This window comes from Chamaea fasciata, unplaced genomic scaffold (assembly GCF_029207755.1).
Source record: "Chamaea fasciata isolate MVZ Bird 193981 ecotype frontalis unplaced genomic scaffold, bChaFas1.0.hap1 SCAF_3, whole genome shotgun sequence".
In the NCBI taxonomy this organism is placed as follows: Eukaryota; Metazoa; Chordata; class Aves; order Passeriformes; family Sylviidae; genus Chamaea; species Chamaea fasciata.
Genome location: NW_027094088.1, coordinates 83,075,658 through 83,103,036, shown reverse-complemented (window position 1 = coordinate 83,103,036; position 27,379 = coordinate 83,075,658). Strand labels below are relative to the sequence as shown.

Sequence of the window (27,379 nt, the reverse complement as noted above, 5' to 3'; positions counted from 1 at the left end):
TAGTAGATGAGCAGGGGGGGAGGGGTTGCTGCAAGCCATCCCTTGATAGAGTACTTACCAATTGCATACAGTTCCACTCCCTCATCTTTGAGTTTTCTTGAAGGGGTGACTACATCATCTTGTGATTTGCCATCAGTGATGAGAACACCAATTTTGCGAGCTCTGGGCCTTAAGCCAGCAACTGGTTTGAAGTTGTTTTTTAAGATGAAATCCAAGGCCATTCCTAGCAAGACACAAAAGTAGTAACCATCACTGTAAACTATTTTCATATAGTAGTCACGGTACAAGGAATTAGTGCATCCCAGTGACTTCACTCTGATCACAGAGTTCCACAGTTTGTTTATTTCTAGAAGCATTTTGACTTTAGTTGCAGCCCACCATCTAGACTTCTCTGCAACTGATACTATTCAGTGTTCTCTTACCTTTTGTGCATCAGCTTCCTTACTTCCACTGCCTTTTCTTCTGGTTCCTGGTTGTCTTCATCCCAACCCTGACATGGAGCTAACCTTTCCTCCTCTTATAGGCTCAACAGCAAAACAAGCTCTTCATCACCCAAAATCTCTTCTAACACATTTCTGCTGAGTTTATAAGCCTATGCTGGACACGTTCTTTTCCAACCATACTGAGCTGAACTGCTAAGTCTCTTTCGTCACAGACACATTTGGGTTCACTGAACAATATCAGGGTCAGCTACCAGAATCATTTTCACTGGAGCTCAAGTAAAATCCTGGCACTGTGACCTACCTGTTAGAGTATTGCCTCCTTTGTATGGTAAATTGGCTACAGCCTCTAACAAAGACTGTTTGGTTCGGTAAGCATTGAGATTCCATTCTGTCCTGGGATCACCACTATACTGTGCAAGACCTGGGAAAAAAGCCATCATTTACTCAGTTATTATGTGTCTCTGTAGCAGTTATGCTCCATTTTCCCTCCAGCAAATGAGAACTTACCAATCTGTACTTTGTCAGGACCAATATCAAAAACTTCAACAATACGGGCAATGAAGTTCCTGATGGTTTTGAAATTTGGCCGCCCAATACTCCATGAGCCATCCACCAGCAGCACAATATCAGCTTCTGCTCTGGTTCTACATTCTAAACCTGCCATGTCAACCACAAAAATATAGCCTTAGCATGATGGCTTTCTTTCCCCATCCTTTTAGGTGACATATGTCATGAGTTAGCTTCCAAAATAGCTCTAGTTTTATTCACTGGCACTCTGTCAAGTATGACTTATTTGAGAGCATTATTCACACTAGTAGTCAGTGGTTCCATGGCAAAAGCTGTCTAAATTCCATCATGTATGTTTCCTTTTAAAAATAAGGCTTTCCAAATGTCAAGGCCAATGTTCTCTATTGTCATGTCATTGTCTGTTTTGGTCTTTAGAGATGACTGATAACTTGATTTCAGAAGTTTTGTACAAGACTACTAAATGAACCACTGATATGGCAGTAAGCACTATTAAATTAAAAAATTTTATGGTATTTTAGTCTGTTACATATTGCTAAACTACGGACTGACTTTCAACCATGTAATAGTGGGATTAACAGCATGTATTACAATCACTTTCAAATAAATCACATTCCTCAGTTTTCAGGGGAAAAAGACATAATAATACACGTGGTATAGAAGTTTGCATGTACAGAAAAGAAAGAGCATGATCCAGAGAAGACACAAAAGCATAAATATAGGTCAAGAGATACAGAGGGAACAAGAACAAACATTCATATAAAGCTGCAATGTTCCAAAAAGGTAGGAAGTTATTTCAGATATCATCAGTTTACAAATTACAAAATAAAATATGCATCATATCATTTTCATCACAAGGAAAATCACGAAATATTTATACAAAACAGAAAGACACAATAATTTTATCCACAGCCATTTGAAAAAAAAAAATCCTTTCTCTCTTTTTTCCTGTAGATTTTGTTACCAGCTGCAAATTTTCTGGCTTCCTGCCATCAGAGCTTCTGGTCTTTATATAGAAGAAATCCCATTGAGAAAAATCATCCACACTCATCACAGTTGAAAGATATTGTGATTTCATATATGTTCCACAGAACTGATCCAACACTGTAGACTCATGAATATAACTATTCCATGTACCTGGGGGTTAAAAGCATGATCCTCTTCTGCACAGAAAATATAGATCTAGTCTTTAGTCAGGACAACAAAATCAGTTGGGAGTAGGGTTTAAGTCAAACCATGTTAGTTCAAAAAATTGCATGCATAACTTTAATATGGAAGTTAAAGTTAATTTTATGTACAATATAAAAGTTAATCTATTTTGACTTTTATGTTTCTTCCAACATACTATTTCTTCCCCCCACACGGAAAATTCTGATAAATGTGTCAGATCTAGGGTTATTTTTTCCCTCCATTAATAAATATTTTATTATTACATTTACAGTCCAAGATATAAATTCATTTTTCACATTAACTATGACTCAAATCCATGCATTAATAAAACTAATTAGCTTAAAGAGTATAACACTGAAGATAGAAATGAGACCTGCTAAAATGAAAAATAAAAAAACCCTCTTGGTGCAATTTTTGTTTCCAGACTTATTAAAGTTTCAGTCTAATGTCACTGATGGCCTGTTTAAGGGATTTTTTTCAGTTTTACCCCCTATTATTAGACAGTGGGGACACCAATTAATTAAGAAGTTTCTAAAAATGTTTCAATAAAGTTATATCCAAGATGGGTATTTTTTACACAGGCCAGTGTGGGCTAAGCAAAAAACAATATAGTCAGCTGTCAAAAACCTTTTTTTCTTAATTTAACTCTGAAAGGACTTTGTAGTTAGGTTCTTTCTCCTCACCAAATTCTCTCTGACGGTTATACAAGCATTGAAATGGCAGAGGAGAAAAGGCTTTACTTATTCATGTTTACTTGGATATTTAGAAGCAGACCTGCTTTTTTATTCTTTCCATGAAGGACTGAGCCCTGGAACTTTCTTCAGGTGCTATAATTGAGAGTATGGCAAGCACAAACATTGACATGCAGAGGCCTGTTAACCACACCAAAGGGAGATAATTTCATAACATTTACAGAAACCTTGAAAGGAAGGTTTACTAGCTACACAGTGAGAAACTCCCAAAGAGATACTGGAGAGCATTCTGCAATTGCCTTTGTGAAAAAGTCTCCTTCTACTACAGAAAAAAACCAAAAGCCTAAATAATGACTATGTTGAATATAAACTTAAATATACATTAACACTAGGACATTCCCAACTATCAGACCTTTGTTCATTATTTCAACTTAGTCTTAAAAGAAAAAGTCACCCTATAAGGACAAGAAAAGGGCCAACAATCTGCTTAAAATTCCTTGTTTTACTCCTGTGAAGACCCCTGCAGAGGAGCCATGATCTCTGTTCAAGAATTTGACCTTATATGGTTTGACACAGATGTGGACTGCTTGAAAATGCAATGCAGATGGCTTTGAATAATCAGCAAAACACAGGTTGCCTGTGTTATCATCTTTGTAAGATCACCTGAAGGGTGCAGAGGACTAGAACTGGGAGCTGAGGCATGTTTTGTCGTTATTTCAGACCAGGACTTATGTCATCAGGGAAGGGAATATAATGAATCCTGTAAACAAGTATGTATGTACATTAGAAAAACAAAAAGGAAATGTAGTAAACTTTTGCTCGTTTTTTAACCAAAATACAAGACCGCCTTTTCTTCAATTCAGTCATGTTTACCTCTAGATAAAAATGGCTCCGTAGTAGTATCTGAAAGGGTGGTCATCTCTTGTCCAACCAGAGGGTTGCTCTCTCCTCCTTCAAACATCCCAAAAACATTTACCTTATATGTAGTTCCTGCCCTGAAATAGTCAAAGAGGTGTACTTTAACTAAAGTCATTTGGCTAGTTAAATGCTAAACACTTCACTTATTAAATTCTCACGGGAGCTAAATATCTCATGGAAAAGAAGGTACTAAAACAGAAAGCCCAAATACTGGCTTTTCCACAAGACATTGATGTTTCAATAATTTAAAAGCTGATTTTACACTCTGTACTTAAATATATAGCCTTCCTCATTCAAGTTATTTAATTCTGTGAAGAGAAATTGTCCAGGCGGAAGAGGAAAACAGGATGCCTTGTTACTCAGGATATGGAGAAGGCTGAGGTACCGAATTATATTTTTGACTCACTTTTCACTTAAAAATGCTCCAGCCACACTGCTGGAAGATCACAGAAGCCAAATGCAGGGACTGGGAGTGCTGTCTGGGCTGCATCACAAGAAGTGGCCAGCAGGTCAAGGGAGGTGATTCTCACCCTCTTTTCTGCTCATGTAAGACCCCACCTGAAGTACATCATTCAGCTCTGGAGCCACCAATATTAGGAAGGCTTGGACCTCTTGTAATGGGCCCAGAAGAAAATCACAAAGATGATCAGAAGGATGGAGTACTTATCCTCTGAAAACAGGCTAAGAGTTGGGGTTGTTCAGCCTGGAGAAGAGAAGGGTTTGGGGAGACCTTATGGAAGGCTTCCAGCACCTAAAGGGAGCCTAAAGAAAGCTGGAGGGGCACTTTAGACAGGGGCATGTAGTGATAGGACAGAGTGTAATGGCTTTAAACTGAGAGTAGATTTAGATCAGATATTAGGAAGAAGCTCTTTACTGTGAGGGTGGTGTGACACTTGAACAGGTTGCCCAGAGAAGTTGTAAGTGTCCCATTCCAGAGCACCAAGGCCAGGTTGGATGGGGCTCTGAGCAACCTGATCTACTGGAAGGTGCCCACAGCAATGAGGTTTGAACTAGATGATCTTTAAGGTCCCTTTCAACCCAAACCATTCTATGACTGTATGATTCTTTGACATAATGATCCTATTTTAATTATATTTAGTATACTTGCCTAACAGATTTTGACTTGGTGTGAAGCCTGCTTTAAAAATCCAAGCCTCTGAGAAAACGAATCAAGAGCTAAACTAAGCATCTTTGGAGAAACATGAGACAAGAAACTTTTGAGAGGAAATTTTAGAAATCCCAAATATCCTTCAGTATTCCATTATCTTCTTCATATGTGAAATACAGAATACAGCTCCAAGCCTATATCTTTGCCTCTTTCAGTTCCTGTGAGAACACCACAAGTGATGTAAATAGATAATCTTAGAAAGAAACCTGCCAGGTACATCTCAGAGATGACATAACAAGATTTTCATAGCTAATTGACAAAATTACTTGCTTAACTTACAGTAGATTTTGCCAGGCATTTCAATAGCAGATCATTATTAAACAAAATCCTAGGCTAAAGATATTTAAAGGAAACAAAACAAAACAAAAACCAACATGAGGGAATATCCATACCTAAGCTCCTCCAATACCACTGTGCTGTCATAAGGTCCCACTATCAATTCTCCAAGACTCCCATCATCTTCAGTAGGGTGGAAAGTTACTTTGTACCCCTTCACTCTCCCAGGGGCTGGCTCCCAAGTTACTCGGAAACTTGACATAGTTGAATCAGAAGTTCTCAGATTTCGAGGTGGCTTAAAGGGAGAGGCTGCAAGGGTGGGAAACAAAGATCTGGTCTTAGATCAGGTCTGCACATGGCAAAAAAATCAACAAGTATGCTTTTAAGTATGTATGCAGATGTGTGCAAATCTACTATTAGTGACAGTCCTAAACTCTGTTCCTTTCTTTGGACACACAGACAAGTATTAGGAGATGAAAGGTGAGATTCCTGTCACCTAATTTTAGCTATATAACCAATAGATACATGGGCTAAGTCTATTTTTGAGGTTCCCTCTGCAGTCAATGTACTAAGGGATAAATTGCCTGGCAGCTAAAGCAACTTCCCCAACCAGAGGTGTGGCTGTGTATCAAAAAACAATTCTTCTGAGGAGTGCCAGCCAAACAGTCTGAGGTTTTTAGGTCAAGAGAAACTTCCTCAGAAGACTTACAGCTGCCCACTGCAGGGCAGCACTCACAGACAGAGCAGTTAACAAGCTGTTGGTATCTCCTGCATTTTGTGCAATTTTTGCTTGTGTGCAACTCTAAAGTGCAGTCATGGAAAATAATGCAGGAGTGTAACCTCAAAGTAAAAAAAAAAAAAAAAAAAAAAAAAAAAAAAAAAAAAAAAAAAAAAAAAAGAAGAAAATTAAAGTAAACGAAAAGTTACCACTATAGCTTTGGCATGAAAGAGAGAGGAAACAGAGTTCACCTTGTCCCTGTGCCTATAGCTGAAAGATCATAAATGTCCTCAAACTGTGAATTCTGCTGAGAAACAGTAGATACACTCCCACTCACAAGTACAGATTTTCTGTCTCATCTCTCATCATACCCCCTGAATTTTCATGACAACTTCAACTAAAAAAGATGGCTCAGGCCTCACTTGCTTCCAAAGAGTGTTTACCACCACAGTTATTTACACTGAAAGCAGAGGCATATCTGTATGAAGATGAAGAGTTCAAAAACCAAAAGCAGCTGGATGATCTAAAATTTATCTCAGTATAATTTTCAGCATTAAAAAACCGGTATTGGTCAAGAGCTGATCAAGCTTTCGTGACTCCTTTATATCAACCACATTTTAGATTAAGAAGAAACCTTTCTTCAGTAACTGAGGTACTCATATCTCCACTGTTAGGATACCTTTATTTTACTTCCCATCATTCAATATAACATAAATTCAGAAAACAGAGAACGGCATGAACTATTTATAGTGTACCTCAGTGAATGGGACTAGTGGCACACAGGCAGAAACATTTTGAAGAAGTTTTTCTTTTGGTAATAGCTTTCCATCTATGGAAGCAGAAAACAGACACTAAGTCTGATTCATCTAAACACCTAGAGAACATTTCCTTACAAAATGTAAGACCAGCATCACATTCATACTAAAGCTAGGGTAGAAAATGAGTTTTACCACAAAAATGTCTTCACTGAGACTTAATAAATGTTTTAGAGTTTCAGTTTCTGAGGGAGAAGACAGCCTATCCAAAAGACCATGAAGTCAGACTTCCACAGATGAATCTTCAAAATTATCTACTCCCCATTTTTAGTACCTTTGGTTTTCCACAGAAAATACGCTGACCAGAGAAGACAAACGTAAATAACAGGATGCTGGGTAGCTATTTAATCAATACCCACAAGCAAAAGGAAAACTGTGCAACGGCTGACAACACTTGATTAAGTAGTCTGTCTTCGTCACAAAACACCTTGCTTGACCTTCTGATGACAGCATTTCAAAACAATTCTAGTATTTTCAAACAGATTCTACACCATATTTACACCTTTTAATATCAACAGCAAAAAGCTATGCTCAGGCTATGCCACAATGAAATTTCAAATAAATCAAAATCTCAACTAATAACATTTTCTTCAATTTGCCTGTCAATTCATGATCTTGACAGACTCCACCATGCTTGTCTATGTTTCCTGATTATTAATTTCAAGCACAAAACTTGCCTTATGAAGTCCTCTAAAACCTTTTGCTACATACCTGTTGTTCCTTCTCCTTTTCTTGGTTTCCCGTGTCCAAAATCATAAATCGGAACAACAGTTATGTCATACGTAGTTCGGGGCTTAAGTCGCTTTAACACTGTGCTGGTGGCAGGAGCATTTACTCTTCCAGACATTTGTCTTCCTCCGCTGCGGGGTCTGTAGTTCACACGGTAGGACAAGACTCTCCCAGGAGGAGGCTGCCATGTAACTCTCATTGTATTTTCTGTCTCGTTGTCTACTGTCACAGTCCTGGCATTTGGTGACACTTTTCAGTGTAAAAATATGGATAAATTTTTACTTCATCATATGCAGATATATTCTAATGCATGACTACAAAATTAGATCTGCTGTATTAATAAAACTGCCCTCCTTAAAATTCTAGTATTTGATTGTAGGGAACACACAGGCAAATCTCCCAGACCATTGTTAATTATTTTTTAATTGTAATGGACTAAACAAACAGAAGTGTGGTTTTCAATACTGAGACAAAAAAGGGGAAAGTATAAATCTCATGATGACACAGCACAACTGGGAGTTTTATTTAGTCATGCTTCTCAGTAATCCATTAAATAATGGATTCAGCACTCTCAAATGAAAGTGATAAATTATAAAGTCATTGATTTCCATGAACACAATGTCCTATGCAGTTCAGATATTCTAAGTCTTGATTTTACAGGTCTGATAGGTACTGTTGAATACCTAAACAGCTGGCTGTTGAACCCCATGCAAACTGTCCTTCAGAGGTGAGTGACTTTCCAAATGCTTGGAAAATCACTCATCTCAACACAGCATAAGTGCTGAAATAAGCCCATGAACTAATAAAGCATTTTCTCGACAAATTGCAGCATTCAGCTTCTAAGAGATATTTTCCAGACTGTACAAATGGTATAAATAATCTCAAGTGAACTGACAGGTATGCAATGCTGGCTGTCAGCCAAAATAAGCCATCTAGGTTTTGGCAAAGCTGAACCTATTTGGCACGGTGGAATCGGTCAGTATTTATTTCATCACACAGGTAGACTTTGTAGTTCCTAGGAACTAACAATTTCAAATTGTGTGTATACCAGAAAGATACAATATTAGTTTCAGGCTATTATCCCCAGGTCTGATAGGCCTAATAGCAAGTTCCCTCAGTCAGCAAACAGAGTCAGAACAAATGATATGGCTAGGCTGCCTACGTAACCTGGAAAAACTAGAACAGCTGGTGTTGCTGTGCTTGAACAAAGAAGGAAGCTGTGGGACAGCAGTCTGCTTTGACTCTGGGGAGTCAGCTGTTACTAACAGCAGCAGTCACTACTCTTGCAAAACCTTAAGAACTGCACTGGGTCAAGGACAAAGGTTAGCGTAGTTCAGCAGCCTGTCTCCAACAGTAGTCAAAACAGATGCTTAGGACAGAGCACAAGAACACATAAACACACATGATGCTTCCCCAGAGCCCTCCCTCAGGCTTTGTCTTCACATGGCCCCCTTAGGCAAACAACAGAAATGTCAGGCCTTATCCCGGACATCCCTTCATTCATTCTGACTCCTTTACTTGTCAGTTCTTGCTATAAAGAAACAAGCCATCCCTGGTCTCTGTGTCTTCTCACATTGCCTACACTGCAGGAGAGGCCTGAGCCTGCTTTGACAAATATAAAATAATTTTTGGCAAATAAGAAAAAGAGGAGCCCCAGAAAGGTAAATAACGAACATCAAAATCACCCAGGGAGCCTCAGTTTGAGGACTGTAGAGACTGGAAGGGCAATAACTTGGAAAGGAAACCGAAACACAGAAACTGATTCTGTGGGAATTTACCCCATCTTTCCTCCTTGCCTTATCCATGTTTCCTTCACTTGATTTTTAGCAGTCACACCAAACCTTTAAGAGGCTGAATTCAGAGAATATGCAGACAAAATCATGCCTTGGAAGTAATTCTTGCTGAATCCAAACTTATATGACATAGAAGAGATTTTGTGGGTTTTTTTAATGGTACAGCAAAATGTCAGAATTAGCTGAGCTGAGGTGGTTTGGGGAAATTTCATTAAAACAAAACAAAACAAAACAAAACGAAAAAAAAAAATAAGATCCATTTTTTTTAAAAAGTTAAGATTTTATCAAAAACATAATATTACAAATGGTGGTAATGTACTCCACTTACCATCAGTAAAAGCCTCTCCTTCTACTGGGTCTCCTTCTCCGCTGCTGTAGGCTGCATATACAGAAAGCCTGTATTTAGTCTCTGGCTCCAAGCCTTCTATCACAGCATCCACTGTATTTCCAGGGACTCTCTTCTCTCCCATGGTATCATCATAAAGTGATTTCCATAATATCCTGTAATGGTTAACTGTTCCTGGAGCTGGTGTCCATGATAACCCAACTGTAGTGTCAGTTATGTCTGTGGTAACCAAATTACGTGGTGAACCGCGTTCTGCAAGAAGAAAAACACCTAAGTCTCTCTTAAACACAAATAGCAAAAGTTAGCAAAGTAGAAATGTAAAAGTCAAATGATCTTAAGAGTTAAACCAAACTTTTCCCATCAATATTGTTTTCAATAACATACAATGGTAGTCCCAAGAGAAAACAGATGAAGCATTTCAACAAAATGCTTAAAGCTAACTTTAGTCTATGAATGATCCTATCCTTACCATGTAAGATACTTAGCAGTCATTTTGCTTTAAAATATGCAAAATAAAAATGTCAGTATTCAAAGTCCTGGAATGAAGCCGGTGCTTAAATGTGGTGCAGCTCACTTAGATAAATTTTAACTCTCAAAAAAATGATTTTATTTCATTCATTCATTTTCATTGTTATGTGAATAACTTTTTTCCTAGGGTTAAATAATGAAGACTTTTCACAGAATCACAGAATCTGTTGAGCTGGAAGGGACCCAGAAGGATCACCTACTACCGGCCCTGCACAGCACCATCCCCAGGAGTCACATCATATTCCTGAGAGCATTGTCTACACACTTCTCGAAATCTGCCAGGCTTGGTGCTGTGACCACTTCCCTGGGTAGCCTGTTTCAGTGCCCAACCACCTTCTGGGTGAAGAACATTTTTCTAATATCCAACCTAAACTTCCCCTGACACAACTTCAGGCCATTCCCTCAGTTCTGTCACTGGTCACCAAAGAAAAGAGATCAGTCTATTCTTCTGTCTTCCCTCTCATATTTAACTTTCCATCAAACAGGACCCCCAGTGGATCCCTTTCCATGGTACTGCTTTCCAGCATCCCATTCCCTGCTCTGTCCATACATCCAGGGTTACCCCATCCCAGGTGCGGAATGCAGCGCTTTCCCTCATTGAACTTCATGTGGTTGGTGATTTCCCGGGCCTCTAATCATTCAGTTCTTTTTCTGACAACTTTATTTTGTTATTTATTACTACTAGTACCCTCCAGAGTCCCACTTACCAGATCAGCTATTTAATTTTATGTTCACAACTAATTTGCAGTGTGTTTACATCATCCCACATCTATTGTAGAAAACACTCTCCATCTTTCCATTCATAAGACCTGTACCTTTTTCCTTGCTGTAGTTTGGAACAAAGGAAGGATCTCATTAGTCTATGAAACCAAGTTGTCAGATGGACATGTGAGTCTCATCTAACACATGAGAGTAATTCCTCTGCTTAAAAGTGCAGCTCATTGGTCTAAAGTGGTGCAGTGAAAGGAGTGCCTTTGTTTAATGCTTAATGTACATTTATAACATATGTTCAATTTTCCTGTTGCAATAGCTTGCTTTTGATGGCAGGAAAGGAGCATTGACTGGTGGATTTAGTGCAACAGCCTCATCATAGCAAAATCTGCAAAAGGGCTGTATGAAACCAGATCCTCATAGACAAAGAAGTACTCAATTCTTGGGTGTGTATTCTCTGTGGGATTTCTCTGTACAGGACATTCCTGAGAGACTCTTGCTTAGCAAGACGACTTAAACACTTGGGGTGGCCTCCTGGCACCACAGTTAAGTTTTACCCTCACTGATAAAAATATATCCTTATACTAAACAATAGGAGCCACAGGACCAGAATCAAAGTTCTTTGAACAGAGAGGAATTCAATACTTATCCAATTTCCACTACTTAGTTTCATTGCAAGAACAGACCTCACTACATTCAGAAACCTGAAGCAGTTTCAGGCTGAGGAACAAGTTGCTCAAAGTCATATACTGAGTTTTCACTTTTTATATTCATTTGTCTTTTACTTCCACCATAATCTGTAACATTTCCAAACACAATGGAAGCAGAAAACTTCTGGAGCAGAAAACATTATCTGTAGAAAGTTTTGTTTTAGAAACATCTCATTGCCAGTGCAACTTCATTAAAAGTGAGCCAACTAATCTCACTTGGCTTAATGATGAAGAGAAATTAATGTCAACCTATCAAAGATTCACCAGCTACACAGAATACAGAATCAGAGAGTACCATAACAATCATGAAGATTACTCTCAAATACAGCTAACAGAATGTGTGTTGTGGGAAGTTTCTGATTTTAATTCAGTCTTAGGGACATTCCATCAGGTTTTTCTGGAGACAGTTCTTTCTCTATCCTAACTCTGCATCAGTTCTTAAAATTGTACCCTTCAAACTGATTTTTAGCTTCACAATATAAATTACCACAGTTTGTGTCATCTTCTTTTCAAAAAAAGATTAAGATACAGAGGGTTTGGTAAAGTTCACTTATCATTTCACAACAGTGATTGCATATACTGAAAAAGTTATAGTGAAAAGGCCCAATTCAGCTCATGCTTCATGAAGTCTCACCAAATTCAGTGACTGCATTAAATGAAAGCCAGGGCAGAATCTTAACTCCAAATAACAATTTTCCTGGAAGCCTGAAATAAAGATTTGCCTTCAAAAGTAAATTACACCAATTTTTCTGTCTGCTCTTAAGCTCCTACTCTCAAATCTTGGCTTTTTCATCCAATATAAAAAAATATTAAGGCAATCCAAATGGAAAAAATATGGAAAACCTAACTTGATAGAATGCACAGATGTCTCACAATAAAAACCTTTCTTTCCATATTTTAATGTAATATAAATATACAAGTCACTTTATTTTGGCTACTTTAAAACATGGCTCTGCCACAACATGATTTCAGTATTCAAGTATCTGCTACCACAGCACAATTTTTTGCAAGTCTACTCTTGGATACTACAGCCAATGATATATGTTGGAAATACTGCAAAAATAACTTCTTATTTTAAACCCTTATTGATTAAGTCATTATTAAGGTCATTAAATAACAGAGAAAAATAATTTGTTTGGAATGTTTTATAATGAACAGCAGTTACTGTAATATGTTGGTTCTGAAAAAAATATTCTTTGGAACTAAATGTCTATTTTATAAGGCAAGGTAAAAGAGGGAAAAGGAACTGGGATTTCTACCAAACCACTAGAACTAAATGGAAAATTTTTACTTCAAATAGTTGGAAACTGCTGACAAGACAACTTACCTACTAGGGGAAATTAGACCTTTTATATGTTACATTGCAACTGAGAACATTTCTTTAACATAACACGCTAACTTGATTTGCACCTCACGTGTGAGGTGGAAGTTCACTCACAGCTTTTTTCTGCTTCACTTGATCTCCCAGAGTGGGTTTTTTAAATTCATTATTAGGAGAACAGCTATGTTTAACATACAGTCCAACTGTAAGTCTTAAACTTTTAGGATTCCATGAATATTATCAAAGCTGCTACACTCAGAGTCAAAAAACACATGCTCCATGATAACACTGGTATAACATGGTCACTAACAAACATACAATGAGACCTATGAAATATTCAACCCTTGGATTAAAACAAAATACCTGCGTAACTTGCTTATATTTCATGTACACACAAAAATCTACAGCTGTAACACCTGAACACTCTTTTTTTTCTATGGTCAGTGTGCTCAGAAATGCTTGTTGATCATCCACTTCTTGCCTGCTTGTTTAAAAAGATTGGTTAAGGTGCATGGAGAGACAACACACATCATGAGAAAGAAAAGTGCTGTCTGGCTAACAAAAGACTCCTGCTTTTTCTTGACTGGAAATGGAAGCTTATGTCTGTTCATCACTTCCTACAGCCCCCAAGACATCAGCAAACAAAGATAGAGCTGGTTTTTTAAATTTTTCTCTAACAGGCATGAGGTCCTATGATGCTCTGGAGCATCAAACCAGCTGGTGTAAGCACAGCTGTAAGCCATGGTGAGTAGGTACACAGGGAAACAAAGTGCTTGCACAGATAGGTCAGACCCTTGCCTGGGAGAGCAAGTCAGGCATCAGCTTCAGGCTGTCAGATTCATTTTGGCAGTTTTTAGCTCAGAGCACTTTTTGCTGCCTACAGTCCCCTGCACACCTCTACCATCGCTTAGAGCAGACACACTTTCAAAAGTTCACTTGGTAACTTTCAGTCAGGTGCTTTTATACCCTGTTCTGGACTTCTGAAATGCCCAGTTTCCATATTAAGTTTTTCCACTGTAGTGTGCCAGAGACACAATATGATATTAAAGCATTTTCCCTCTGTCCACTTGGCTTACTTCCCGTAGCTCTCCAGCAATCACTGTTGTTATTGAACACAAGACTGAATCAGCTAAACTTAAAATGTTGACATTCACAAAAATCAAATGTCCTTATTCAAATGGCCTTTCCCCTCAGAGACATTTACACAACTCCAGCTGATCTCAGTGGGATTTTTACATGCAATTTGGACCCAAATTTTAAACAGCTTTCTGTATTTTTTTTGAAAATAGGTTTCAAAATCAATCTGCAGTTGTAAATTTTCTGCAAAGCCCTGTTTCATTTAAGTTAAACATAGGATTTCTGTAAACCAGCATCCTAAAATATCAGAATCAACTAAATAAGCCTTCGCTTGCAGAGGCATAGACAAGAATGTTCTGGCCCGAGTCCTGCCTTGTTTACAATGGGCAAAAGTCAGGAGTAACCCATTGTGTCAGCCACAGGCAAGGATTCAAGTGGATGCATCAGATGAGATGATTGCAGGATCACTTCAGTGTTACTCTAATGGTCAAACTCTCCTCAGCACTGGAAAGTAGTCACTTGGGTGGGTTGATATCCCTTCCTCCAAGATATAAAGTGGTTAGCAACCAGCCCTCAGGCAAGTAGAAAGGGGATGTGGCCACGGTGGAGGGGAAAGACAAAGACTTACTACACGGAGGCATCCTCACATGACCCCATTAGAGCAGATTTCTTCTTCTCTTCTGCAGAAAGGCAAGAAGATGCCAACTAGGAGAGTTCTAACCCAAAACAGAGGAACTTTGGCCAGAGCATTCCTGAGTCCCTGATCTAGGATAATGCCAACAGGTGTTCACATTCAGTCCCTTTAATATCCTGTCTTTTCCAAACGTTATTCATTTAACACTGTATAGAAATATCTTCTTATTATTCACATAACCTTCCCCCATTGGGTTTTTTTCTAATACATGTTTCATTTCCTATATAAAACTAAGATATTTTTCCTCAGATTATTAAGTCAGTTTCAAAGGTCACACTCAAAAATCTTGGAATGTATAATTTTAAAAATGCATGATACAGCATTAAATCTCCTGAGGACACTGAGTCCTTGTTTGTATCAGGATGGAAGCAGCACTACGCCATCTGACCATTACGTAAAGTCCCCATGATATGCTAAAAACCTCATTGTAAGAAAATGTCCCTTGAATTTGTACTATTCTGCCTGTAGGAGGTCATTCCTTTCTAATGCATTCTTATGTTACTACAGAAACAGCAAAAAAGAATCATTTATTTACCAAAGAACTGCTATTCATTTTCTGACCAAAAAAGAGCCCGCCTCCAAAATCTCCCAAGCTAAACTATAAGAAACATATACAACAGAAAATCACTTCAAACTGAAAATGACCCAGTTGAGACAATTTTTTTTTATGTATTGTTTTAGTACAGCCTAATTCTCACAACACAAATAGCTACTCCTCAAACAGGATAGAAGATTTGGGCCCTACATAACTGAAACAAAGATTATCTTTCTAAGGCAGAAGACACAACGACATAATTATCTCTCAAATTTATTTATACTCTTCTGAATATAATAAAACATTCCTCTTTCTGCTTATTCTAAAAAGCACATAGATAAGAAACAAAACAGGCTGACAGGTCTGCTAATGGAGACCAGCAACCTCACGTATGCCAAAGAACTTTGTCCTTTTTTACCAACAGAGTGTCTAGCCTAAGATCTTCACTGATATAAGTGGTAATACTTAGAAATTTATCAGTGCAAGCAAGATGGAAATCTGATCACTGAATATTTTTCTGGAAAAAAAAAAACAACAAACCCACAGCCGAGACTTTTTTCTAAATTTCTCTGAAATTTGTATTTAAAAGTGCAATGACTTCCCTGATTACAGTCAGTTACTCAAATATTCTTAAAACTTTTCTGAAAACCATATAGCTTCCAGCTGCCACACATAAACCAGATCTTCAGCTTTCAAGATTTTCAGACATTTGTTAGGATTAAGCATTTCTGTATTGATTGCTTAATCTAGCAATGAATTTGTTACTCTTTAAAACAACTGCAAATCGTGAAAGTTAATCTGTTTAGCAGCTAATGTACAGTATGTTCTTTTCATCTAACAGCATGCATTTGGGCAGCAAATCAAATTCTTGCCAGACTTAAAACCACTTCTCTTATTAAAAAACAGATTAGAAAAACAGTAGCTCTCACAAACTGCTTGCTGTCTGCTGCATTTAGACTCACCGCCTTCACCATGTTTCTCGTTGTATTTTATTTCTGGTGTATGAAGACTTGGGTCAAGATCATGTGATCCCAAGAAATACTGAAAGCCAAATGGTTTGTTTGGAGTGTTTGGAGATAAGAGAAAGACTTTTCTTTAAGACATTCCATGGGTGTTTCTTGCTTGTTCTTCAATCAGAATTACATAACATCAAATATAACCATCAGTGCAAATTTGTTTAGCTCCTCCAGCTGCCACAGGCCCTGTTCCACTCCAAGGCAAATGGCAGCCTTCAGTGATTTAATTTACTTTAGCAGTTTCAACAACTTTGTGAGAGCTGAGAGGAATCATAGCCAAAAAAGTATGTCTGAGGAAAATTTTTCCATGGCACTTTTATAGAAGTGCTCTAACCAAAGCTGCCCAGTGATGGATTGCCATGCACTTTTGAAAATGAGAGAATAGAAGTGGAGAGTTTTCTACAGCGCATATTTTGCACATGCAGTTATGTTTAAAGCAGTATGAAATATAAAGCTCCAGAATTTTCACCTCTGCATGGTACTTCATAGCTGTAGACAAAATCAGCCAGTGACTGAAAGAGGTCACATAAAAGATGAGAACGCTATAAGTTTCCTAAATCTGGATTACTGAAGAAGAAAAGTGTACTCTTTCAACAAAGGGGCAAATATGTTATTTCCTTTTTCCTGCTACAAAACCACCAAGAAATAAATCCATTCTCTCTGAATAACAATTACCTGGTAATGGAACAGTACTCTCAGAAATGAGTCATTTTCTGATTACTCATTTGCTAAACTCTCTACACTGTGTTGTCTATGAACAGTTCATAAAATGCTGATCCTCTGGCATGTGTTTATCTTTGGGCTGGACCAGAGAGCTATGCAAACAGTTTATAAAAGGGATTATCTACAGTTACTTGGGGGAATATTTGCCCTCTCTGTTTTGTGCAGAGAAGCAATAAGGGCAATCATATGCTAAGCAAAAAGAAAAACACAAGGAGAAACTGAGATTACCCAGATGGTAAATGATATCAAGTACACAGAATGGTTTCTGGGTTTCTGAGGATTGATTTTCCCGCGAATCCTGAAACAAACAAGCCACTTCAAAATACTGCAAAACTACCGTACAGAGCAAAGGGGGCAAATAGTAACTGCTCCAAAATATTTTGGAGATAAAAAACATAACTGAAGGGGCTTCAATAAATGCCTGAGGAAACATGTCCGTGCAGATCAGGTTAGAGCAGCCTAAAAATTTCTCAGTTTTTTCCTCTCTGCTGAAGGATACTCGTGTCTGAGAGTAACTGCCCATGTGAGTTCTACTACTACATGCAGAACAAAATAAATCATTACTGAAAGCAGGAGGAATGTTTGCCTACATCCTTAATCACAGGAGACCATTTAATGATTGAGTAAAATTCCATAAACATCTGACAGTTCGGATTTTTCATTTTCTGCCACTTGACTATAAGATAGTTGGAGATGGTACTGTGTGTCCAGCTCCTCTTTTCTCACTTTCCTATTAGTGCTGAAATGTTCTCTACACCCACACTGATTCCTCTTAGGCTACACATCAATTCCATGAACTAGCAACCATCCCAGTTTGAAAGGCAATCTCAAGCCTAGCTCCTGATATGATGAGCAACTATGGCACCACTGACTGAATAGGTTTGGTGAGAATTCATATGGTGAAGACATCAAGTAAGCCCCATAGGGATTCCTGATACAGAAAAATACTTAAGTGCTCAGTCTTTCTGGGTTGTTGGCAGTGAAAAACATACACCACACTATTTTGTTTCTCAGACACCATGGCTCATGGAAAAACTAACTGAAATACTAAACACTTTTTTATGCTTCCTTTCACAGCTTTTTTGTCATTACTGTTGATAAGTTTATTTCTGCAGAAGTTAAGACCTGTCTTATTTCCAGCCTCAGTCAGACAAGTTATTTCAGCTACTCATTAGTCAAGTATTCACTTCACTGACCTGTGTAACTTTTCATCCTGGTCCAACCAAATTTATTTTAGCTTCACAGCCAGAATGACATCTCTTTTCATGCAAACTTCTATACTGAGCTTTGAAATTTGAATGTTACCTTTCAGTTCCAAAATTGCAACCCTTTCATTCCTAATAGTCTGAATTTCTTAAGAGGTTTTGTTATTTTATCCTTCACTGTGGTAAGATAGGGCTATACAGTGAAATAGTGTCTTATATGATGCAACAAATGTTTCTGAAAACCTTTCATACTGTTGGTCAGAGAGTCTTTTAAAATATCTACGACTGTGTTCAAAGAGTCCTGGACTGATTCAAATAGTTTTATTGCCCCATGAAACTGCAGATATGCTGATTACTGAAATACACGGTAGATATTCCATGAGGAAATATCATGAATTAGATCTTTGCTGTCATACAAAAAGAAATTTGTACTCTGTTCTTTCCCTTTGATCACCCAGTAAGGACGGACATCTCTACAGTGCTCCTACTAAACATTTTATCTAATCAAGAAAATTTAAGGGACAGTTTTAATATGAAGAGTAATGTTTTCTGAAGAGTACCCTAATAGGATTTTCAAATCCAGCTGAATCTTCATAGTCATAAAGCTATACATATCAAAATGGTAAGTAATTTTTATTTGGTTTCCTCCCAGCTTAAGAACTGAATAAAAAGTCATTAAGTTGGGTGATAGGAGGCTCCTTTATTCATATTTATCCCAAGACAAAAACTGTCACTGAATTTTTAATGTAATGTTTTAAATCACTTGCTTAGAGCAAAATTTCTTACAGAAGTGCTTCTGTGACCTTTTAAGTTCAACACCCATTTTAAACTTCATCTGGCTGCATATAAGCCCATTCCTAAGATAGAGGGAAATACTCTTTCAAGTTATTTGGTTCTTTAACCAATGTCGAGAAAATGTTTTTCTTATTATTAACTATTTAGCAATGCAGAAAGTCCAAATAAGAATCAGATCCCTCAAGGACACAGGGCAGGGAGCACTGAAAGGACAAGACAGTTTGTACCTGAGACTGAATTTCGTTTTTCTGGAGATTTTATATTTTGGATTCAACAGTATTTCATTCACTGCTCTCTCTAGGGTGTGTTTTAACTGAAGCTCTAGGCAGTGCCCTAAAAGGCTTATGTTTTGCTCAAGTTTTATGTTAGGATAAAAAGCTAAGCTTACTTTATGAATTTGAAACACACTTGATGTCTTCGCGACTCCATGTTAATAAAGGAGTTCTCCTAAGTTTACTGCAAACATATTCAACGAAAATGTTTCCACGAAATGTAAACAGCTAACTTGGTCAAACCTTTACTAAAATTTGAGGTATGACCCTAAGGAAGTGGACCACTCAGCCTGTTTAACAGCGAGACAGAGGCCTCTCAAGATTTGCAAAATGCACTGAGGCATTCCTCTATGCACTGATAGCACAGAGGAGAAAGCAGGGCTGTCAGCTTCCTATGTCTACTTGAGATCCAGTCTGGTTTTGTTCTGAGGGTGAAATGTGTATTCCTGGATGGATAGTGGCTTGTGTTCAGTGGAAAGAATAAAGTAGGCTCTTGCTCCATATATTCTGCAGTATTGTGAACCTGCTGGAGTGCAGAGGTGTACTCAAACTCTCCCATACAGCACAAAACCTACATTTTCACCCTCCATTTTCCCTCCAAAAAATGTTAGACCAAGGAAGTGGCAGCACCACCACCAACAGGGAAGTTCATTACATCCTGATTATCTCTGCCTTTTCTGGAGGGTATGGGCAGACTATTGATACCTGATCTCATTTACCTGGATCTCAGCAATGTTCTGGGCAGAAGACAGGCTCTTTTCTCCTACAAAAGGAGTGTTTTGGATCTTGCAGGGGTAGGGAAAGCAAAGAAGTTAGGAAATTAGGAAACTTTTAGCATGAATTGCAAGCTGCCTGATTATCTGACAGCTGCATCCATCAGAGTAAGCAGGTCTCAGGCAGTGGGACAGGCAGGCAGTTGGTGTCTAGAGCTCTCACTTACTCCTTGTATAGTCAGTGGACAGAGAAATGCTCATTTGAAGGAAAAATGAGATCTCAGATGGACTATCTGCCTACTGGAAGTATTTGCCTTTCTTCATCAGTCACAGAAGAATCATGGAGAGCCCATGCTGCAAATGGCAGTGTTCAAGTGCCTACACTGCAGTAGGAAGAATTCAGCACATTGGTGAATCACTGAAATTGATTTTTTAAAATTATTTTATTTTTATTATTTTATTTTCATTAAAATTATTTTATCATTATTATTATTTTGTATTTTCCTATTTTAAATAGGTTTTCTGGATTGTTTCCTAACCTATGTCATAAAGAAAAAGTTGAACTCGTGGAGAAACTGAGAATCAAGTATATTTCTACTGTAACTTGATTAGCATCAATGGACAAGATTTAATTCCACATAATTTGTCCATAAGATAGTTTCAAGAGTGGTGCCTACACAGCTGCAGTGCCAGATTTCAGCAGTGCATCCCTGGCCAGCACAGAGCAGAGCCACACTTCCTTTCAAGGCCTACGAGGCAGCTTTCCCTATCCTCTGACAATCTACAGATCACGTTGAGAATGCTCACAGAGAATTAGTCTGGGATATTATCTGCTCAGTGTCAGAGAAAGAACAGTCTTTCCTCCTTATAAGAAAGCCTTTGGGTCTGACATGCTTTTTGCCAGCATTCTGTTTATGCTCAGCTCTAGGTTCTTTGTTCGAAGCAGGGTTTGATTCCATATACCTCAGACTACTTGTTGTTTCTCTGATGTAAAAAAGGCCCCTGAACACCTTTCAATCTCATTACTGTAAAAATGCTGCAAATTTTCAAATGGATGAGATACTTTACCCCCATTGATTAATCCTGTTACATTAAGAACAATATGCCACTAAAACTGCTTGGAAGATGACAGTTATAAGACAAAATATTTAATGAAGGCTGGTGTGGAAGAACAGTCAGCTGTGGTTGGTGCTTCTGGCAATAGCTTTTTCAAGAGACACGGGCTCACCTCCACAACCAGTGATTTCACCCACCTTTTTTTCTCTGAGAACAGAAGGTTTGGAAAGTCCATGTAAGGTGTCTTTATGTCTATTTTTTATTTAGATATTTACTTCTACAGAAAACTTGGGAAGACACTTTAAGACACCATAAACATTGGTCAGAAAATGAATAAATAATAACAGAAACAATAAATAATTACCTTCAAGTGTTTCTCCCTCTCCAGAAAGGGCATCTCCTGCTCCAGAGGCATACAAGGCAGACACAGTCAGTGCATACCTCGTGGCTTGGTCCAAGCCTTTCAGCACTTTAGAGGTAGTGTCACCTTTCACGGTCACTTCCTTAGTTTCACCTCCTGCGACCGGAGTGTAGGTTATAAAGTACTGCTGCACTTTGCCAGGAGCAGCACCCCAACTCAGCTTCATTGTTGACGTTGTAGCATCAGAAACTCTCAAATCCCTTGGGTTTCCTCGGACTGCACATGTTAAAAGATGTTGAAAACAAGTTGAAGCAAGCTTAATTTCTTGGTTTATCTTTTAGGTTAGCACTACATGGGATTTCATGCTAAAAATAATAGGCTGGACCAACACTGCTGCAGTGTACCTTTACTGTAATCAGGATTGTACAATCCCATCCCCACTCTCCTTAGGCAAAAATGCACAATAAAGTCTACTTAATTTTTTTTTCCTGTTAAGGTAGGCTCAATCCTGGAGCACTTATACATACTAGCACCTCTAGATATGCTCAGATTCAACAACGATCCATGTTGAAGTCACTGTTTTCAGAATCAAGCCAAAGCTGACAAATTAAATGTGAAATTTACACATTTTAGTTTCCTAAAGAGGTCTTTTTGATAATAACTTTCATGGGTCATTGAAATTTCAACAATGATCAAGACAGCCATACTGTCTGTACTCTCTGGATTTTGTTTAATAAGGCATGATACATGTTAAAGGACCATGCAGTTTCACATATGTTAAATCTACAGTGATAATTTAAGAAAATTAAATGGTTCATGAATTTCTTGCTAGACATTCAGCACAAAGTGCAAACAGTCTGAATTTTCTCAAAAGGTATATAAGGTATATAATTAATATCATTGACAATATGAAGAATAATGGGGACAATTAATTAAACATACAAGTAGATAATTCTCCCAAGTCACCTTGTCATATCAGGTTCAAGATAATGCATTTCAAAATGAAATTCTGTAATTTTGATAAATTCTACTGTCTTAAGTTATCTCTCAGCTAAGCTTGGGCAATGTTATAACTCTCTGTTCATCTAGGATAATACATAAGGACTATATGGTTTATTCTCCTTTCAGTATGAATATGTCAATATGCAGCGAGTTTTCCCCACGTTTACTATGTTCACAGCAGTCATGTACCTTCATCAGTTTTTGCATATCCATTCACTGAATTCCCAGGCCCAGACTGATACTCAGGAACAACAGACACTTCATATCTTGTATCTTGGATCAAGTTCTGCAGAGTGGTTGACCTATCATTTGCTGAGACAGTCACTTGTCTCCTTTCTCCTCCAGTAAGTGGTCTATAAACAAGCCTGTACCGTAGGACATTTCCTGGAGCTGGACCCCAGCCAACTACAAAGCTATCAGTAGTTTCATCTGTTATCCTTAAGTTTCGAGGAGCACCTTTAACTACAAAAAATATACACGTGTAAGTTGTAAATATTTGCCTTTAGTGAAGTAGTATCTGAAGCAAAACCATGCCAACCCTTCTGTTAGCTCATCAAGTTTACCAAAACTGTTTATATTGCCCTCCCATTGCTTTGGGGTACACAACCTTTAGTCATTGCTGAAAATTTTGGGTCATAGTTACATTCAGAAATGAAACAAAGTTGTCCCCAAAAGTACATTCACCCCAGTTTATGTAACTGCTTCTGAAACTTAAGATGGTCTGACTGTTTAGTGGTAACAGTAGAACTGAACTGTGTAAGGGACATTTGGAAACACCACAACAAATGGTGTAAGTTTCCTTCCTGTGGCCATTTGCTTCTGCACCCCTTCTGCTTACAGGTGGAAAACAGCACTTGTCCAATACATCTGACTACACACAGGCAGCTATCCTATTTGCAAGAACAAACAAGGAACACAAAAAAACCCCCATCACATCAATTATATTTCTATTGAATTTTTCAAACAAAAAATACATTCATTGCAATTTGAGTTGCATCTAACATTTAAAAAAGGTTTCTGAATTTAGTCTCTAACTCAGAGGAATAGCTTGTTATCGTAGAAACTGAAGAAAAATTGTGGTGAATTCTTTAACCTGCTCCTTGACAAAAGCTACAGAAGTTCAGATAGACTCAGTGGGCACACCAAGTCTTGACTCTTCCAACAGACACACAGATCCACTGTACTGCCCACTGCCTAGCAGTACATAGCATTGTCACTTAAGGAAAAAGTGTTCTGGTTTTTTTGTTGTTTGCTATCTATATTCCATAAATATTCTTCAAAGTTAAGAGTGTAGCAATTAATAATCCCTGTTTTAAAAAATAAACTTGTTTTCTATTAATCAGGAACACAATACTCAGCTTCAAATCCTTTAAAAGCCTGAAACCAAAGTTAATTGCCAAAAAAGCCATCTGGCTCAAACTGTTAGCTAGATCTGCATGGAGAGCTGCTGATGTTTACATGGCTGTAGATGAACTCAGTCTTCTGAGACACGCTGGGATATCATCAGATAACAGTGTTAATAATTATTTAAGGTAGTATCAGTTACAAATGGGAAGACAGATTATTTTTATTAAAGCTTTTTCTTCTCCTGTCCTTTATGCACACAAGCTGCATGTTCTATCAAGAGTTTGTCTGTTTTCTTAAGGAAAAATTACATCTGGCCAAAATATTCTGACTGGTACAGTCATGGAAATGTGCACACTGACACTGAAACCTGTATCTTCCAAACTTAACATCCAAACTAAGCTATTTTATAAGTGTTTATTTCTATCAGTCTTAAGAGGAAAGAGCAATTAACAAATCTTCATGCTGTTTCTTTTGCTCCCTTGGAACCATTTATGTCACCAAAGGTCACAAATGACAGCATGGAATAATGAAAAAGAGTAGATCAATATTTTTAAAAGCATGATTTAGAGTAGACTGAGTGTTCAACTACTGGAATAGAAAATCAAATCTACTGAAATAGAAATAGAAATCATGCTGCTCTTTTCAATCAGGAGAAAGGCATCATGGCAACTCCATAAAGGAGAAGTAAAGCTACCATGCTTAAATTTAGAGCCATTGGTCACATAAAACACATACTGACATCAATGGAAGTTTTGAAACAGTTATTGGATCAGACCAGTGAATTTCTGATTAAAAAAACAGTTAATCAGAACTCAAGTCCTTTTAAGCCTGTTGTATAAAAAACAAGATTTCTACTGGTGTTACATTAGATGTAGACACAGCAAATTGCATAGGCACACACTTGCCTTCAAATGTATTGAAGTCAGCATGCATTCCTGCATCAGTCTCATAATTATTAAATAGAGTAGAATAGAGCTGAATAGTTCAGTTGGAAAGGATCTACAATGTTCATCTAGTCCAACTTGAATCTATATTGACAATAATTCATGCCACAGTATTTAATATGGAGAACACACTACTTAATTTGAAAGGAGACCACTGCAGAGGAACACAGCATCTATCCAACCTTCAGGAAAATGAAAGTCCAATCTTACCAAAGTAATGCTTGCATATTACTGGAATTTTAAATCCTTACTGAATGTATTAAGATACAACAATGATTATTCTCATCCTGCATGGAAGTACAGCTTCTCAGCCTTAGCTGGCTGTTCCTCATTTACCCATTCTCCAGCTAAGCAAATTCTTATTTGAACATATGACCCCCCTTGTGTCTGAGAATAATGGGAATCCTACCTTCTAAGGTGGTTTCCTCTCCATCCAAGGGAGGGCCATCACCATCTTCATATTCAGAAATCACACTCACTGCGTAAGTAGTTTCAGGTAGTAAATTGGTGAGAACTGAGCTAGTACTTGAAGCTGGTACTGAAACAATGAATTCATCTCCACCGACTGCTACTTTATATTTAATGAGATAGGACAAAACCTCAGATCCAGCTGGAGACCAGCTCACTTTGAAACTCTCTGATGTTATGTCAGAAAAGACCATGTTCTTTGCAGGTACATAAGCTGTATGGAAATAAAAATGTGCATGTGAAGCATACTTGCCAGAATATGTTAAACACAAAATTTCTAAAATAAATAATAAATATTCCTCAATAATTTGGTTTATTTTAATTGAACAGATATTTTGTTGCATGTGCACAGTATCTGTTTTCTATACCTGCTTATATCTATCAAATTACAAGAAGATCATATCTAGGCTGCCCAAAATCATTCAACAGCAAGCAGAAGCACCAGCTCAGTTATTTCTAGATCAAATGAAAACAGCCCATCTAAAAAAAATATATATTTATGAAAACTTAATTTAGAATCTGATGATCAAGTTGGGTTCCCTATTTCATAAGTCTGAAGAACACCAATAACATTATGTCCTCAATGGAAACTAAAAGTTGTTGGGGTTTTTTCCAGATCTGGATTAAAATAAGACAAAATAAAACACAGTATTTTTTCAGGAGTGAAGTCCAGTGGGGAACAAGAAATTTGACAAAAGGCACAAACACAAATCTGACATCCTGGGCTTGTTTTGCTTGGCCTAGTCAGCCTAACAGTGTGGATCTTAAAACTGTTCAAGCCCTCTAAAACAAAGGCTGCTTTGCTGGTTTGTTCCTCAAAGCTATCCTGAAACAAAAGGTTTATTTTTAAAGAGAGTGGGGCTTTCAGCACTGGGGACTCTTCAGTGTTAGTGTCCTACTAAGCATAGGTAGGAACACTGTGGGTGCAGCTTGTCATAAGTAACTTCATCTGACCAAAAGCTGGCCATTTAGAAAACTTTAGAATGTTAAACATTATCCATGCTGGCCTAATTTGGATGCATGTGAAGATTTTCATGTGCTACTTCATTTCAGTCTTTATAATTAGATTGCAATCACTATCACCTCACATCTGCTGTCTCAAGTTGTCTTGTCTAAGCCCATTTCAGAAAGCCACTAATTTTACCCTAAAAATTAATTAAATTGCTCTCTAGTGTTGTTGGCATTACTTCATTGCCTTTAAACATCTAAAAGATAAGCTTGAACTTGCCACCTCATTTTGTACAGCTCAAAAAAGAATGCTCTGGTAACTGTTTTACTCAAGACATTGAGTGCAAAAGCAGAGTGTATCCACTAAGATCATTCCAATAGACACATGTTTTATCAGCTTTTTAGATACCTAGCAGGGGTGGGGGAAAGAATTCTCCAATATTTTTTTTCATTTCCATTTATCCATTAATTTCACCTGTTGCTTTTAGTATGTTTGAAAATGAGAAGCAAATCCCCAGTTACTAAAATTGTCATTTGTATATGGACAATTTCATTAATATAAATCCTTTAAGTAACTATAAGCACAAAACATTGGTTCAGATCCTTTTTTCATTGCATCTTCTACATTCCTCTACGTAACAGCAGTTACTTACATTTTCTCCTTATAGCAGCCAGTTCCTGCTCAATTCGTAGGCAGACAGACTGTGTAAGTTCAAATGATATTCTTTGAAAAGCATCAAAATCTTCCACTGTGTAAACATGGGTATCTGCAGGAGGTGATGCTATTGCTTCCAATTCTGTACGCACTGCATCCTTCACACCAACTGCAAATATTTCTACATCTGCATCCCTCAGCTTAATTGCAGGTTCTTTAAAAGCATCTGATGATTTTCCATCAGTGATAAGAATCATGACTCTTGGCACGTTTGGTCTTGATCCTTTGCTGGTAACAAATACTTTCTCCCTCACATATGTCATTGCTTTGCCTGTGTTGGTAGATCCACCTCTGTAGGGGAAGGTGTTAATAGCCTGAATTATGTCTTCCACTCTGTTGTATCTGTTCAAAGAAAACTCCATATGGGGATCTCTGCTGTACTGGACAAGACTTATTTGTACTTTTCGAGGTGATATCTCAAAGCTTTTAACTAGCACTTCCAAAAAGGCTCTTACTTTCACAAAATTGGCGATACCAATGCTGTAGGAACCATCCACTAAAAACACAACATCAGCTTTTACATCCACACCACGTGAGCATTCTGCAAAGAAAAAGAAGAAACACTATAAACAGATTTTCAGTAACCACATAGCATTACAGTGATATCTGTAGTTCACCTAACACACACAACTGCTTATAAACAAA

The 27,379-nt window shown here is 37.7% G+C and overlaps 1 protein-coding gene across 1 annotated transcript in view; it reads right to left on the bottom strand.

Annotated features, from left to right (window-relative positions):
• COL12A1 (collagen type XII alpha 1 chain) overlaps positions 1-27,379 on the bottom strand; it is a 100,332-nt gene that overhangs the window by 56,914 nt on the left and 16,039 nt on the right. Inside the window, exons 10-20 of the mRNA XM_066179676.1 lie at positions 26,673-27,275; positions 25,013-25,285; positions 22,502-22,774; positions 21,314-21,586; positions 9,576-9,845; positions 7,437-7,703; positions 5,309-5,501; positions 3,704-3,825; positions 951-1,100; positions 745-864; positions 59-223 (exon numbers count right to left, since the gene is read on the bottom strand). Coding sequence (XP_066035773.1) covers positions 59-223; positions 745-864; positions 951-1,100; positions 3,704-3,825; positions 5,309-5,501; positions 7,437-7,703; positions 9,576-9,845; positions 21,314-21,586; positions 22,502-22,774; positions 25,013-25,285; positions 26,673-27,275 — 2,709 coding nt within the window. The remainder of the gene's footprint in view (positions 1-58; positions 224-744; positions 865-950; positions 1,101-3,703; positions 3,826-5,308; positions 5,502-7,436; positions 7,704-9,575; positions 9,846-21,313; positions 21,587-22,501; positions 22,775-25,012; positions 25,286-26,672; positions 27,276-27,379) is intronic.